Here is a 14,991-nt window from a genome sequence, read left to right as displayed (position 1 = left end):
CATTAATACAGGCGACATTACAACTGGGGGCAATACTACACAGGGGCATTACCATTAAGGGCATTGTAAAGCAGGCACCACTCCTGGGGACATAAGGGGCACTACTACTGCTCTATATAAGTGGCACTACCAGTACAGTGGACATTGCATAAGGAGCACTACTACTGTGGGCATTGTAAAAGGGGTGCTACTGCTGTGGGCATTGTGTATTACGGGGTGCCACTACTGTCAGCATTGTGTTTTGGGGGTGCTACTACTCTGGGAATTATTACTATTGTGTGACCACGCCCCTTTCTTTTAGACTACACCCCCCTTTTGGGCGCGCAATACCTTTATTGCATAGGTGAGGTGAGCTGTGGTGGGTGAGTTCCACCACCTCTCTGCGACCACTTTAAGCACTGTGTATAAATGAAAGGCAGGGTGACTATTATACACGCGTGCATGCTGCCATCACCCCGTCACATACTCACACTAGGGGTCCAGTCTCCCCCTGGAGCTTAGTGTAATCGTAGGTCCCATTAAGCACTCCTTCCACCTCATCCATGTAGGCTTTCCAGTCTATCTCTGTGTCTGTGGTGGCGAAATGAAAAGTCACACACTGTATGACACAATGTATATAATATATATATATATATATATATATATATATATATATATATATATATACACACACACACACACACACACTGTATGTCAGTGCGGCACACTACTCACAAGGGACCTTCTGTATGACCCAATGGGTGACCCCCAGCTCGGCCAGGCACAGGCTCACTCCCAGCAGTGCCGTGTACCGCGGGTCGGTGAGCAGCTGCAGCAGGTAACCCCATACCCGGCGCACGGTCTCCGAGAGTGTGTGACTGGCCCCGGTGATCCCCCCAGCGGGAGCACCCCTCCTCCGGACGCCGACAGCCGGAGACATGTACTGGCCCGTCACAGCCTGGTACACCGGCCTGGGCGGAAACAGGAAGCAGCTACTACTGCAGTTGCAGTGCACCCGCGGTCGGCAGACGGGCGGGCGGTATGTGCGCTGCTGTGCCGGCTTGTGTACATGATACACGTGTAATAAGAATTATACTCCCCCGATTTACATGGCAGCAGCCCCGGCGCCTCCCCGGCAGCGTCACCACTCTGGCTGCAGCCGCCCCCCGGAAGCTACACGTGTCTGTTACACACACCGGTCCGGCGGCAACATGGCCATGTACAAGGAGTCGGGTTACTGGGACGCCCGGTATGCGGAGGAGCGGCGCCTCCCCGGGGGACACGAGTGGTTTGGGGGTTATCGGGACTTTGCACCCCTGGTGAGAAGAGAGCTGCGGCCCGGGATGCGAGGACTGGTGCTGGGTACCTGCCTGTACTATTATATTGCTGTATTGTTGCGGTGCCCCTGATCTGTGGTTATATTCCCCGCAGTATCTTATATTGGGGTAGATGTATGAATTATGAAGCTGTGAGAAGAGTGAAGAATTCTGCTAGTGGAGAAGTGTGCCATGGCACCCAATCAGCTGCTAGGAATAATATTGGGCGAGATGTATTAAGCCTGGAGAAGTGATAAGTGCACTGCAAGGTGATGACGCTGATTGGCTGGTGGTTATCACCTTTCACTTATCACTGCTTTATCACTCCTCCAGGCTTAATACATAGTTATAGACTGTGCTTGAGAAATGGTTACTTCAAAGCTGATTGGTTGCCATGGCACACTTATCCACTTGCAGACTTCACACTTATCACTGCTTAATACATCTATTCCTATGGGTCTGCATGATGTGCTAGGATGAGACACGTTGCGCTGTACTGTATGCATACTAGTATAACTTGCCGGCACTTGGGATCCCTGCAGTCATAATACCGACGCTGGGATCCCAAAGTCTGCAATGCTGACAGGAGTGAGTTGGGGCTGTTCTCCCATACCTGCCAACCCTAACTTCTCGCAGCCTAGCCATAACATCCCCCATCCCTCCCCGCTGCAGCCTAACCCTCACCAGGTGGCGACTAAATTAGCTCAGAATGGTCAGTGCCCCTGACTGTTCGTAGCTTTTTAAATCAGATCGGTGCCCAATCATATTATAGTGCAGAGGCGTAACTAGGGTTTTTGGAGCCCAGGGCAAGATCAATAATGGCGCCCCCCCCCCCCCCCCACCCCCCCCAAAAAAAAATAATTTCTAATAAAAAGAATAAATTAATAAAATGCTAATAATAAAAAAAAAAAAAATACAAAAGGAAAGTATGTGCAGACGCCACCGGTGTCACTGCATATAAAGATGTCAGGGTGTGTATGTAGGTGCAGTGGTCGAAGTAGAATTTTGAAGGTGGAATGAAAGAGTTTATATAGCAATTATGCGCGCGCCGGAAAAGGGGCGTGTCCTTCAGTGTATTAGGACCCCTTGTACTATCTAGTACTGGTGCCCCTTTCACATTATAGCACACGGTATGAGCCGAAATTCACATTATAGCACACGGTATGAGCCGAAATTCACATTATAGCACACAGTATGAGCCGAAATTCACATTGCCCCACACGGCATGAGCTGAAATTCACATTATGGCACACAGTATGAGCCGAAATTCACATTACCCCACATGGTATGAGCCAAAATTCACATTACTCCACATGGTATGAGCCAAAATTCACATTACCCCACATGGTATGAGCCGAAATTCACATTACAGCACACGGTATGAGCCGTAATTCACATTACAGCACACGGAATGAGCCAAAATTCACATTACCCCACATAGTATGAGCCGAAATTCACATTATAGCACACGGTATGAGCCAAAATTCACGTTACAGCACATGATATGAGCCAAAATTCCCATTATAGAGTTAGGGGATCCTACCCCCAGAATTAACATGGCCTGTGGGGCACTATGATGAGGGAGCCCACCCCCTTAATAGACTAATTGCAGAGTTTAGCAGCGGAAGGGCTGCAGCGGTTTCTCACCCCAAGCTGCGGCGCTTCTGCCACCTCCGACACTCCACATCTTCGGCACGACCCGGGATGCAGAGCACCGCACCGGGTATGCACCCTTTTCAGTGTGGTCTGCTGCGCTCTGAAGGGGTTCTTGTTTCATGCTGCAGGATTCCGATGTGCACCTTCCTCCCCGCTGTTACTGTCACGGTAAGCATTAGTATCGATTACCGCAGAGGCCATTTTCTGAGGCATATGTGTTAAACCTCAGGAACTGAGATGCCCTTCTCACCATACAGCTGTGTGGCCGAGCCGGGCGGGGGGACAACCAGCAGCAGCATGCCGGATATCAGCAGCAGAGGGTGCGGGCTGTACATACTTGAGGTAGCTGGATATTCAACAGTGCTGAAAGCCTCCGGAGCCCGCACCCCCGGAGCTGCAGTACACCGGCAGAGGACACCCATCCCCCGAACCCTGCGTAGCCCAAAGCCGGACATCAGCAGCATGTTGAACGCGGAAGCAGAAGCTGCTTATTGCCGGTCAACGTGCTGCTGATCTCCGGCTTTGGGCTCCGCACGTGCATTACAGCCCCCACCCTCGGCTGCTGATATCCGGCATACTGCCCCTGCTGCTGGCTTTCCACCCGCCCGGCTCGCCCACCCAGCTGGATGGTGAGTGAGAAGGGCATCTCAGTGCCCGTGGTTTAATACATATCTCTCTTCGGTAAATGGCCATTAGTACATCCCACACACACTGATTACACACACACACAGACTGGCCACCCCCAAATCCTACACACACCCACTCAGACTACACACACACACATTCTCATACTTTCCTCTCCCCCACACACACACACTGGACTGCAAAAATTTACACACACTGACACTGTTCCACACACACACACTCACACTGTCCCACACACACAATTAACACACACGCACACTGTCCCACACACACAATTAACACACACGCACACTGTCCCACACACCAGTGGCGTGCGGTGAGGTCAGTGGCGTGCGGTGAGGCACTACAGCATAATGTCTGCCGAATCCTGCCAATGAGCCCTACCGCCACCGAGCCAATGCCCGCCACTGCCTCTGAGCCGATGCCCACTGCCACCACCAATGGCTTACAAACTGGCCCACCATCAACTGACCCAGCCCTCCGCCACTAATTTGCAACTCAGTCCAAAGCCGCCAATGCCCGCTGCATGCCTGCTCATCATACTTGTGATATATTGTACAATTTTATAGAAAAAAATAATAATTAGTGTTTGGGACTGGGAAGGGAGTGGGAGGAGGACATGAATGCAATTTTGTTGTCCAGGGCTTCCATTAACTTAACGGAGAAGGGTCTGAATGGGTTAAAAATGTCCAAAAAAAACTGCGTGAGGTCCCCCCTCCTAAGTATAACCAGCCTCGGGCTCTTTGAGCCGGTCCTGGTTGTTTAAATACTGGGAAAAAATTGGACAGGGGTTCCCCGTATTTAGACAACCAGCATCGGGCTCTTAGTCCGGTCCTGGTCCCAAAAATACGGGGGACAAAAGATGTAGGGGTCCCCCCGTATTTTTAAAACCAGCACCGGGCTCCACTAGCCAGGGACATAATGCCACAGCCGGGGGACACATTTATGTAGGTCCCTGCGGCCATGGCATTACCCCCCCCAACTAGTCACCACTGGCCGGGGTTCCCTGGAGGAGTGGGGACCCCTTAAATCAAGGGGTCACCCCCCCTCCAGGCACCCAAGGGCCAGGGGTGAAGCCCGAGGCTGTCCCCCCCCCCCCCCCATCCGTGGGCTGTGGATGGGAGGCTGATAGCCATGTAAGTAAAAAAGAATATTGTTTTTTGTTGTGGAACTACAAGGCCCAGAAAGCCTCCCCCGCTTGCTGGTACTTGGAGAACCTCAAGTACCAACATGCAGGGAAATAACGGGCCCGCCGGTACCTGTAGTTCTACAACAGAAAAAATACCCAAATAAAAACACAACTCACACACCGTGACAGTAAAAATTTATTAAAACACACTGACACACTCACACATACTTACCTATATCCCACGCCGGTCACGTCCACTTGTCCAGTAGAATCCAATAGGGGTAGCTGTAAAAATGAGAGACACATTACTTACCTACATCCCACGCCGGTCACGTCCACTTGTCCAGTAGAATCCAAATAGGGGTACTTGTAAAAATGAGAGAGAGATTACTTACCTACATCCCACGCCGGTCACGTCCACTTGTCAGTAGAATCCAATAGGGGTACCTGTAAAAATGAGAGAGAGATTACTTACCTACATCCCACGCCGGTCACGTCCACTTGTCAGTAGAATCCAATAGGGGAATCTGTAAAACTGAGAGACAGATTACTTACCTACATCCCACGCCGGTCATGTCCACTTGTCCAGTAGAATCCAATAGGGGTACCTGTAAAAATGAGAGACAGATTACTTACCTACATCCCACGCCGGTCACGTCCACTTGTCAGTAGAATCCAATAGGGGCACCTGTAAAAATGAGAGACAGATTACTTACCTACATCCCACGCCGGTCACGTCCACTTGTCAGTAGAATCCAATAGGGGTACCTGTAAAAATGAGAGAGAGATTACTTACCTACATCCCACGCCGGTCACGTCCACTTGTCAGTAGAATCCAATAGGGGCACCTGTAAAAATGAGAGACAGATTACTTACCTACATCCCACGCCGGTCACGTCCACTTGTCAGTAGAATCCAATAGGGGTACCTGTAAAAATGAGAGACAGATTACTTACCTACATCCCACGCCGGTCACGTCCACTTGTCAGTAGAATCCAATAGGGGTACCTGTAAAAATGAGAGACAGATTACTTACCTACATCCCACGCCGGTCACGTCCACTTGTCAGTAGAATCCAATAGGGGTACCTGTAAAAATGAGAGAGAGATTACTTACCTACATCCCACGCCGGTCACGTCCACTTGTCAGTAGAATCCAATAGGGGTACCTGTAAAAATGAGAGACAGATTACTTACCTACATCCCACGCCGGTCACGTCCACTTGTCCAGTAGAATCCAATAGGGGTACCTGTAAAAATGAGAGACAGATTACTTACCTACATCCCACGCCGGTCACGTCCACTTGTCCAGTAGAATCCAATAGGGGAATCTGTAAAAATGAGAGACACATTACTGACCTACATCCCACGCCGGTCACGTCCACTTGTCCAGTAGAATCCAATAGGGGTACCTGTAAAAATGAGAGAGAGATTACTTACCTACATCCCACGCCGGTCACGTCCACTTGTCAGTAGAATCCAATAGGGGTACCTGTAAAAATGAGAGAGAGATTACTTACCTACATCCCACGCCGGTCACGTCCACTTGTCCAGTAGAATCCAATATGGGAATCTGTAAAAACGAGAGACAGATTACTTACCTACATCCCACGCCGGTCACGTCCACTTGTCCAGTAGAATCCAATAGGGGTACCTGTAAAAATGAGAGAGAGATTACTTACCTACATCCCACACCAGTCACGTCTACTTGTCCAGTAGAATCCAATAGGGGAATCTGTAAAAATGAGAGACAGATTACTTACCTACATCCCACGCCGGTCATGTCCACTTGTCCAGTAGAATCCAATAGGGGTACCTGTAAAAATGAGAGACAGATTACTTACCTACATCCCACGCCGGTCACGTCCACTTGTCCAGTAGAATCCAATAGGGGCACCTGTAAAAATGAGAGACACATTACTTACCTACATCCCACGCCGGTCACGTCCACTTGTCCAGTAGAATTCAATAGGGGCACCTGTAAAAATGAAAATGATACTTACAAACTTCAATCCACAGGAGGAGAGAGAGAGAGAGAGAGAGGGGGGGGGGGGGGGGGTAGGAGAGAGAGACTAACCTGCTGCTGCTGCTGGGGAGACCGGCACACACTGCAGGGCCACGACGGGAGGACGGAGCCGGCGGAGCAGGGGGAGAGCCGCACAACACCGCTCCTGTCAGCAGCAGCGGAGGAGGACGGGGGCGCACACTGCAGACACCAATCACCGCCGGGACAATTAACACACGCACACTGTCCCACACACGCACACACACAATTAACACGCACACTGTCTCACACACACACACACACGCACGCACTGTCCCACACACACGCACACTGTCACACACGCACACTGTCCCACACACACAATTAACACACACGCACACTGTCACACACACACATACAATTAACACACACACACGCACACTGTCCCACACACACACACAATTAACACACACACACACTGTCCCACACACGCACAATTAACACACTCACACAATTAACACACTCACACTGTCCCACACACGCACAATTAACACACTCACACAATTAACACACTCACACTGTCCCACACACACACAATTAACACACTCACACAATTAACACACACTCACACACACACACACTGTCCCGCAACCCCCTCTCCCGACAGAAAAAAAACTAAAGTCCACTCCGCTCACCTGGCTGTTAAACCCGCTCACTGAAGCCGCGCAGGCGCGCGCGTACCGTCGCGGTCGCGCGCACAGTACAATGTGTAGGGAGACGGAGAGAGGGGGAGGGCCGGGGGAGATGAGCGGAGGCTCCTGGCTGCCGCTGCCTGTCCAGTGTGACAGGCACAGCAGCCGGGAAGACAGGGAGAGCGCCGCAGGTAGCGTCGGCGGAATCCCTGTTGCATGGGGTGAGCGGGCCGTGCCGGTGGCGCCCCCTCTGTTGGGGCTTCCATAACGCCCAGGGCACGTGCCCTGCTCGCCCCGTGCTAGATACGCCTCTGTTATAGTGGCTCCGATAATGACCATGGCACATAGGGGTCGATTCAATTCAGCGACAGTTGAATAGCGCCGGGAATTAGCTCCCGACGCTATTCAATTCAGCTAAAGTTAAGTCGGCGAATGCCCGTTCTCGCAAACTTAACAGGTTGTTTTGTCGGGAGAACGGGCATTCTCCGACTTTACCCGCGGCGATGTTGATTCCCGATAGAATCAGCCTCGCGCCGGCCGGGCGGCAGCTCTTTAGTCGGTTTTCTTCTCTGACCCCTGGGGATGAGAGAAGAATTCCCGACAATTGAGGGTAACTAGTCGCTGTATTGAATAGCGCCGGGAGCTCATTCCCGGCGCTATTCAACTGTTGCTGAATCGAATCGACCCCATAGTGACTCCATTATTCTGATAACCTCCCTGCATTATTTACATGCAGGTAAGTGGTAACTGCAGCACATTATGGACCTCATTCAGCTTGGATCGCTATTGAGACAGAAATTGAGACTTTTTCTTAGAACTGTTTCTGCTAAAAAATACATGTGAAGAGCCACCAACCAATGTGTTCGCAACTCTGAGGGGGGTATTCAATTAGATGCGATAACGGACTTTTCCCACAAAAAAACTGACTTTTTCCACATATCTCAATTACACCCTATTCAGTTACCTGGGAAAATTTACTGGTGATAATTTTATCGCAAATTTCACTTCAACTCTGAGCAGGTGAAAAGTTTGGAAAATCATATTTTGAGCTAAGAATGTCTGGATTTGGTTCAGAACCCCTGGGACACCCCCTTAATGACTTATTAGGCAAGTTGAAGTTTTTCATTATTTTTAATTGGCCATTAATTGTCATTTTTGGGATGAAAGTGTAAAATGATGGAATTTGGGATTCAAGGTATATTGGGGTGCTTAATGAGTGGGACAGGTGTTTTTAGGGTTGCATATAACAGCCATTTCACACAATTTAAGTCCCCCCAAAATTGTTTAATGTGATCTCTAATACGCTTCCCTTCTGTTATCCTACATTATTTTGGGGAGGGCCTCGCGGATCTGGTGACCACAGCTACCGCGAGTAAATCTTCTTTTTTTGCCTTATGTTCCCCCACAGCAAAAGAAAACACCTCAATATCAGATGCAGTCCTTTCGGTCGCATAAGTTCAGAAAGGGTCGGGGCTCTTCCTTCCTCGCCAGAGGTGGAGGTAGAGGGAAAAGAGCGCCTGCTATGGCTAGTTCCCAGGGATAAAAGTCCTCCCCGTCCTCTACAAAATCCACTGCAGGACGCTGGGGCTCCGCTGAGGGAGTCCGCGCCGGTGGGGGCACGTCTTCGACTCTTCAGCCAAGTCTGGGTTCAGTCGGACTTGGATCCTTGGGCGGTAGAAATTGTATCCAGGGGTGCAAACTAGAATTCGAAGATGTGCCTCCTCACCGATTTTTCAGATCGGTCTTGCCAGTTTCCTCCCCAGAGAGGGAAACAGTGGCAGCTGCCATACAGAAACTGTATCATCAGTAAATGATTATCAATGTTCCCCCTCTACAACAGGGGAAGGGTTTTTATTCAAGCCTTTTTGTGGTCCCGAAACCGGATGGCTCGGTCAGGCCCATTATGAATCTAAATTCCCTGAACCTATATCTGAAAAGGTTCAAATTCGAGATGGAATCTCTCTGGGCAGTAATCTCCAGCCTGGAAGGGGGGGTTTTTATGGTGTCATTAGACATAAAGGATGCATACCTTCATGTCCCCATTTATCCTCCTCATCAGGCGTACCTGAGATTCGCTTTACAGGATTGTTATTACCAATTTCAGACGTTGCCGTTTGGGTTTTCCACGGCCCCAACAAGGTAATGGCGGAAATGATGGTGCTCCTGCGCAAGAAATACAAAAGGGATTTTTCCCACGCACTCTGCTGGCTGTTAGTAAGAAGAGCTATATACTATGTAATAATAGGAAATTTAGAGCTCTTCGTTACATATGTTTTGCAAAAGATATGATAAGCCTCCAGGCCACTTCACGGCTGCTCTATTACTGGAGGTCCCTATCTAAGCATAGGTCCAGGGCTTGGACCCCACAAAGTCGGCTCAGGCCCGACCACCCCAGGGCAGCACACCATTGAAATACTAAAGTGTTAATATGTGTTAAGAAAGAAGCAGAAGCTATGGGTTAGAAAGTGCTACAAAAATAAGGGTGTTAATAAAATACTCAAAAGAGTAATGTTAGTGAAAAAATAGGAGTGTTACATAAGTGCTAAATAAATAATATGGCATGCTACCCCAAGGTGGCCCAGCCCCACCAGACCCGGGGGGTACCACTCCCCAAACCCATACACAGCATAATAATAACAACATCCACTATGGGTCATACAATTGCTTAATGTATGGCCACATGATAATGGCACATACAGAACATATCCAGATTGAGAGCTAGTTTACCTGGAGGCACCCCTGTATCCTCCAATTGGCACCACAGGACCCAGCATGCCCTCCTAATGCTGGCTCCATCTATGCCTCTCTGAACTGCAATAAATAGTGGAAAACTGCTCTAATCAAGCTGGTAACAATCCCCAGGTGCTGCGGGAGGGGGTTACTCTAGACAAGAAATACAAAAGGGATTTTTCCCACGCACTCTGCTGGCTGTTAGTAAGAAGAGCTATATACTATGTAATAATAGGAAATTTAGAGCTCTTCGTTACATATGTTTTGCAAAAGATATGATAAGCCTCCAGGCCACTTCACGGCTGCTCTATTACTGGAGGTCCCTATCTAAGCATAGGTCCAGGGCTTGGACCCCACAAAGTCGGCTCAGGCCCGACCACCCCAGGGCAGCACACCATTGAAATACTAAAGTGTTAATATGTGTTAAGAAAGAAGCAGAAGCTATGGGTTAGAAAGTGCTACAAAAATAAGGGTGTTAATAAAATACTCAAAAGAGTAATGTTAGTGAAAAAATAGGAGTGTTACATAAGTGCTAAATAAATAATATGGCATGCTACCCCAAGGTGGCCCAGCCCCACCAGACCCGGGGGGTACCACTCCCCAAACCCATACACAGCATAATAATAACAACATCCACTATGGGTCATACAATTGCTTAATGTATGGCCACATGATAATGGCACATACAGAACATATCCAGATTGAGAGCTAGTTTACCTGGAGGCACCCCTGTATCCTCCAAATGGCACCACAGGACCCAGCATGCCCTCCTAATGCTGGCTCCATCTATGCCTCTCTGAACTGCAATAAATAGTGGAAAACTGCTCTAATCAAGCTGGTAACAATCCCCAGGTGCTGCGGGAGGGGGTTACTCTAGACAAGAAATACAAAAGGGATTTTTCCCACGCACTCTGCTGGCTGTTAGTAAGAAGAGCTATATACTATGTAATAATAGGAAATTTAGAGCTCTTCGTTACATATGTTTTGCAAAAGATATGATAAGCCTCCAGGCCACTTCACGGCTGCTCTATTACTGGAGGTCCCTATCTAAGCATAGGTCCAGGGCTTGGACCCCACAAAGTCGGCTCAGGCCCGACCACCCCAGGGCAGCACACCATTGAAATACTAAAGTGTTAATATGTGTTAAGAAAGAAGCAGAAGCTATGGGTTAGAAAGTGCTACAAAAATAAGGGTGTTAATAAAATACTCAAAAGAGTAATGTTAGTGAAAAAATAGGAGTGTTACATAAGTGCTAAATAAATAATATGGCATGCTACCCCAAGGTGGCCCAGCCCCACCAGACCCGGGGGGTACCACTCCCCAAACCCATACACAGCATAATAATAACAACATCCACTATGGGTCATACAATTGCTTAATGTATGGCCACATGATAATGGCACATACAGAACATATCCAGATTGAGAGCTAGTTTACCTGGAGGCACCCCTGTATCCTCCAAATGGCACCACAGGACCCAGCATGCCCTCCTAATGCTGGCTCCATCTATGCCTCTCTGAACTGCAATAAATAGTGGAAAACTGCTCTAATCAAGCTGGTAACAATCCCCAGGTGCTGCGGGAGGGGGTTACTCTAGACAAGAAATACAAAAGGGATTTTTCCCACGCACTCTGCTGGCTGTTAGTAAGAAGAGCTATATACTATGTAATAATAGGAAATTTAGAGCTCTTCGTTACATATGTTTTGCAAAAGATATGATAAGCCTCCAGGCCACTTCACGGCTGCTCTATTACTGGAGGTCCCTATCTAAGCATAGGTCCAGGGCTTGGACCCCACAAAGTCGGCTCAGGCCCGACCACCCCAGGGCAGCACACCATTGAAATACTAAAGTGTTAATATGTGTTAAGAAAGAAGCAGAAGCTATGGGTTAGAAAGTGCTACAAAAATAAGGGTGTTAATAAAATACTCAAAAGAGTAATGTTAGTGAAAAAATAGGAGTGTTACATAAGTGCTAAATAAATAATATGGCATGCTACCCCAAGGTGGCCCAGCCCCACCAGACCCGGGGGGTACCACTCCCCAAACCCATACACAGCATAATAATAACAACATCCACTATGGGTCATACAATTGCTTAATGTATGGCCACATGATAATGGCACATACAGAACATATCCAGATTGAGAGCTAGTTTACCTGGAGGCACCCCTGTATCCTCCAAATGGCACCACAGGACCCAGCATGCCCTCCTAATGCTGGCTCCATCTATGCCTCTCTGAACTGCAATAAATAGTGGAAAACTGCTCTAATCAAGCTGGTAACAATCCCCAGGTGCTGCGGGAGGGGGTTACTCTAGACAAGAAATACAAAAGGGATTTTTCCCACGCACTCTGCTGGCTGTTAGTAAGAAGAGCTATATACTATGTAATAATAGGAAATTTGGAGCTCTTCGTTACATATGTTTTGCAAAAGATATGATAAGCCTCCAGGCCACTTCACGGCTGCTCTATTACTGGAGGTCCCTATCTAAGCATAGGTCCAGGGCTTGGACCCCACAAAGTCGGCTCAGGCCCGACCACCCCAGGGCAGCACACCATTGAAATACTAAAGTGTTAATATGTGTTAAGAAAGAAGCAGAAGCTATGGGTTAGAAAGTGCTTCCTGCGCAAGCAAGGCGTCACAATTATCCCGTACTTGGACGATCTCCTGATAAAGGCTAGTTCAAGGGAAAAATTGTTACAAAGCGTATCTCTCTCCCTGAGAATACTACAACAACACGGCTGGATCCTAAGTCTACCAAAGTCGCAGTTGATTCCAACAACTCGACTGTCGTTTTTTGTGTTTTTTTTTGGACATGATTCTGGACACAGAAAAACGAAAGGTCTTTCTCTCAGAGGAAAAAGCCCAAGTACTCCAGAACGTGGTCAGAGACCTGTTAAAGCCAAAAAGAGTGTCAGTTCATCAATACACTCATGTATTAGGAAAGATGGTGGCGGCCTAAGAGGCCATGCCACACGGACTTTTCAGTGGGAACTTCTGTACAAATGGTCAGGGTCCCACCTGCACATGCATCGGAAGATTGCCCTGTCCCCCCGGGCCAGGGTCTCTCTCTCCTGTGGTGGCTCCAGAGTGCTCACCTTCTAGAGGGTCGCTGGTTCGGCTTTCAAGATTGGGTTCTTGTGACCACGGACGCGAGCCTCCGAGGAGAGTGAGCAGTCACACAGGGAAACCATTTTCAGGGTATATGGTCAAGCCAAGAGGCTTGCCTACACATCATTGTGCTGAAATTGAGGGCCATTTACAACGGCCTCAAACAAGCGGAGAATTCTCTTCGCAACCTACCTGTTCTGATCCAGTCAGACAACGTCACGGCCGTGACCCATGTGAACCGCCAGGGCGGGACAAAAAGCAGAGCAGAAATGGCAGAAGCCACCAGGATTCTTCGCTGGGCGAAAAATCATGTAAGCGCTCTGTCAGCGGTCTTCATTCCAGAGTGGACAACTGGGAAGCAGACTTCCTCAGCAGACACGATCTCCATCCAGGAGAGTGGGGACTTCATCAGGAAGTCTTTACAGAGGTGACAAGTCGTTGGGGACTTCCTCAAATAGACATGATGGCATCACGCCTCAACAGGAAGATTCGGACGTATTGTTCCAGGTCGAGGGAACCTCAGGCAGTGGCGGTGGACGCCCTGGTGACACTGTGGGTGTTTCAGTCGGTCTATGTGTTCCCTTCACTTCCTCTCATCTCAAAAATATTGAGAATCATAAGACGAACAAGAGTGCAGACAATTCTCATTGTTCCAGATTGGCCTCGAAGGGCCTGGTATGCAGATCTTCAGGGACTGCTCTCAGAAGATCCGTGGCCCCTTCCTCTCAGGGAGGACCTGCTACTACAGGGGCCGTGCGTGTTCCAAGACTTACCGCGGGTACGTTTGACGGCATGGCGGTTGAACACCAAATCCTAGCTAAAAAGGGTATTCCAGAGGAGGTCATTCCTACTCTTATTAAAGCTAGAAAAGAGGTTACGGCGAAACACTATCACCGTATCTGGAGAAAATATGTGTCTTGGTGTGAAGCCAAGAATGCTTCTACTGAGGATTTCCAACTAGGACGTTTTCTCCATTTTCTACAGACAGGAGTGGATATGGGCCTAAAGTTAGGGCCAAAATCTGCACCTTAATTGAGCCTATCTATATTCTTTCAGAAGGAATTGGCTTCTCTCCCAGAAGTGCAGATTTTTCCAGCTATTTGGTCGGGGTCGAACACTTTTGCTAAGTGCTACAAGTTGATACCCTGGCTGATGAGGACCTCGTGTTTGCTCAGTCGGTGCTGCAGAGTCATCCGCACTCTCCCGCCCGTTCTGGAGCTTTGGTATAAACCCCATGGTCCTTACGGAGTCCCCAGCATCCTCTAGGACGTAAGAGAAAATAAGATTTTAAACCTATCGGTAAATCTTTTTCTCCTAGTCCGTAGAGGATGCTGGGCGCCCGTCCCAGTGCGGAAACATTCTGCAAGACTTGTATATAGTTATTGCATATCTAAGGGTTAAGTTACAGTTGAGATCGGCTTTCGGCTGATCCTGTTTTGTTCATATTGTTAACTGGTTATTGTATACCATGTTGTACGGTGTGTATGGTGTGGGCTGGTGTGTATCTCGTCCTTAGATAACAAAATCCTTTTCCTCGTACTGTCAGTCTCCTCTGGGCACAGTCCTAACTGAGGTCTGGAGGAGGGGCATAGGGGGAGGAGCCAGTGCACACCCATTCTAAAGCTTTACAGTGCCCATGTCTCCTGCGGAGCCGTCTATACCCCATGGTCCTTACGGAGTCCCCAGCATCCTCTACGGACTAGGAGAAAAAGATTTACCGGTAGGTTTAAAATTATATATATATATATAT

General features: G+C 48.7%; 2 protein-coding genes across 2 annotated transcripts in view; one reads left to right on the top strand and one right to left on the bottom strand.

The window, feature by feature from the left end:
* ALG3 (ALG3 alpha-1,3- mannosyltransferase) overlaps positions 1-1,129 on the bottom strand; it is a 37,075-nt gene extending 35,946 nt beyond the window's left edge. Inside the window, exons 1-2 of the mRNA XM_063916642.1 lie at positions 715-1,129; positions 471-570 (exon numbers count right to left, since the gene is read on the bottom strand). Coding sequence (XP_063772712.1) covers positions 471-570; positions 715-919 — 305 coding nt within the window. The 5' untranslated portion in view covers positions 920-1,129. The remainder of the gene's footprint in view (positions 1-470; positions 571-714) is intronic.
* A 67-nt stretch (positions 1,130-1,196) lies between these two features.
* Positions 1,197-14,991, top strand: part of EEF1AKMT4 (EEF1A lysine methyltransferase 4) — a 32,260-nt gene continuing 18,465 nt past the window's right edge. The window contains exon 1 of the mRNA XM_063916643.1: positions 1,197-1,341. Within this exon, the coding sequence (XP_063772713.1) occupies positions 1,197-1,341 (145 nt within the window). The remainder of the gene's footprint in view (positions 1,342-14,991) is intronic.

Source organism: Pseudophryne corroboree, chromosome 4 (genome assembly GCF_028390025.1).
Source record: "Pseudophryne corroboree isolate aPseCor3 chromosome 4, aPseCor3.hap2, whole genome shotgun sequence".
In the NCBI taxonomy this organism is placed as follows: domain Eukaryota; kingdom Metazoa; phylum Chordata; class Amphibia; order Anura; family Myobatrachidae; genus Pseudophryne; species Pseudophryne corroboree.
The sequence above is the reverse complement of the archived record's forward strand: the minus strand, read 5'-3'. Positions and strand labels throughout refer to the sequence as shown.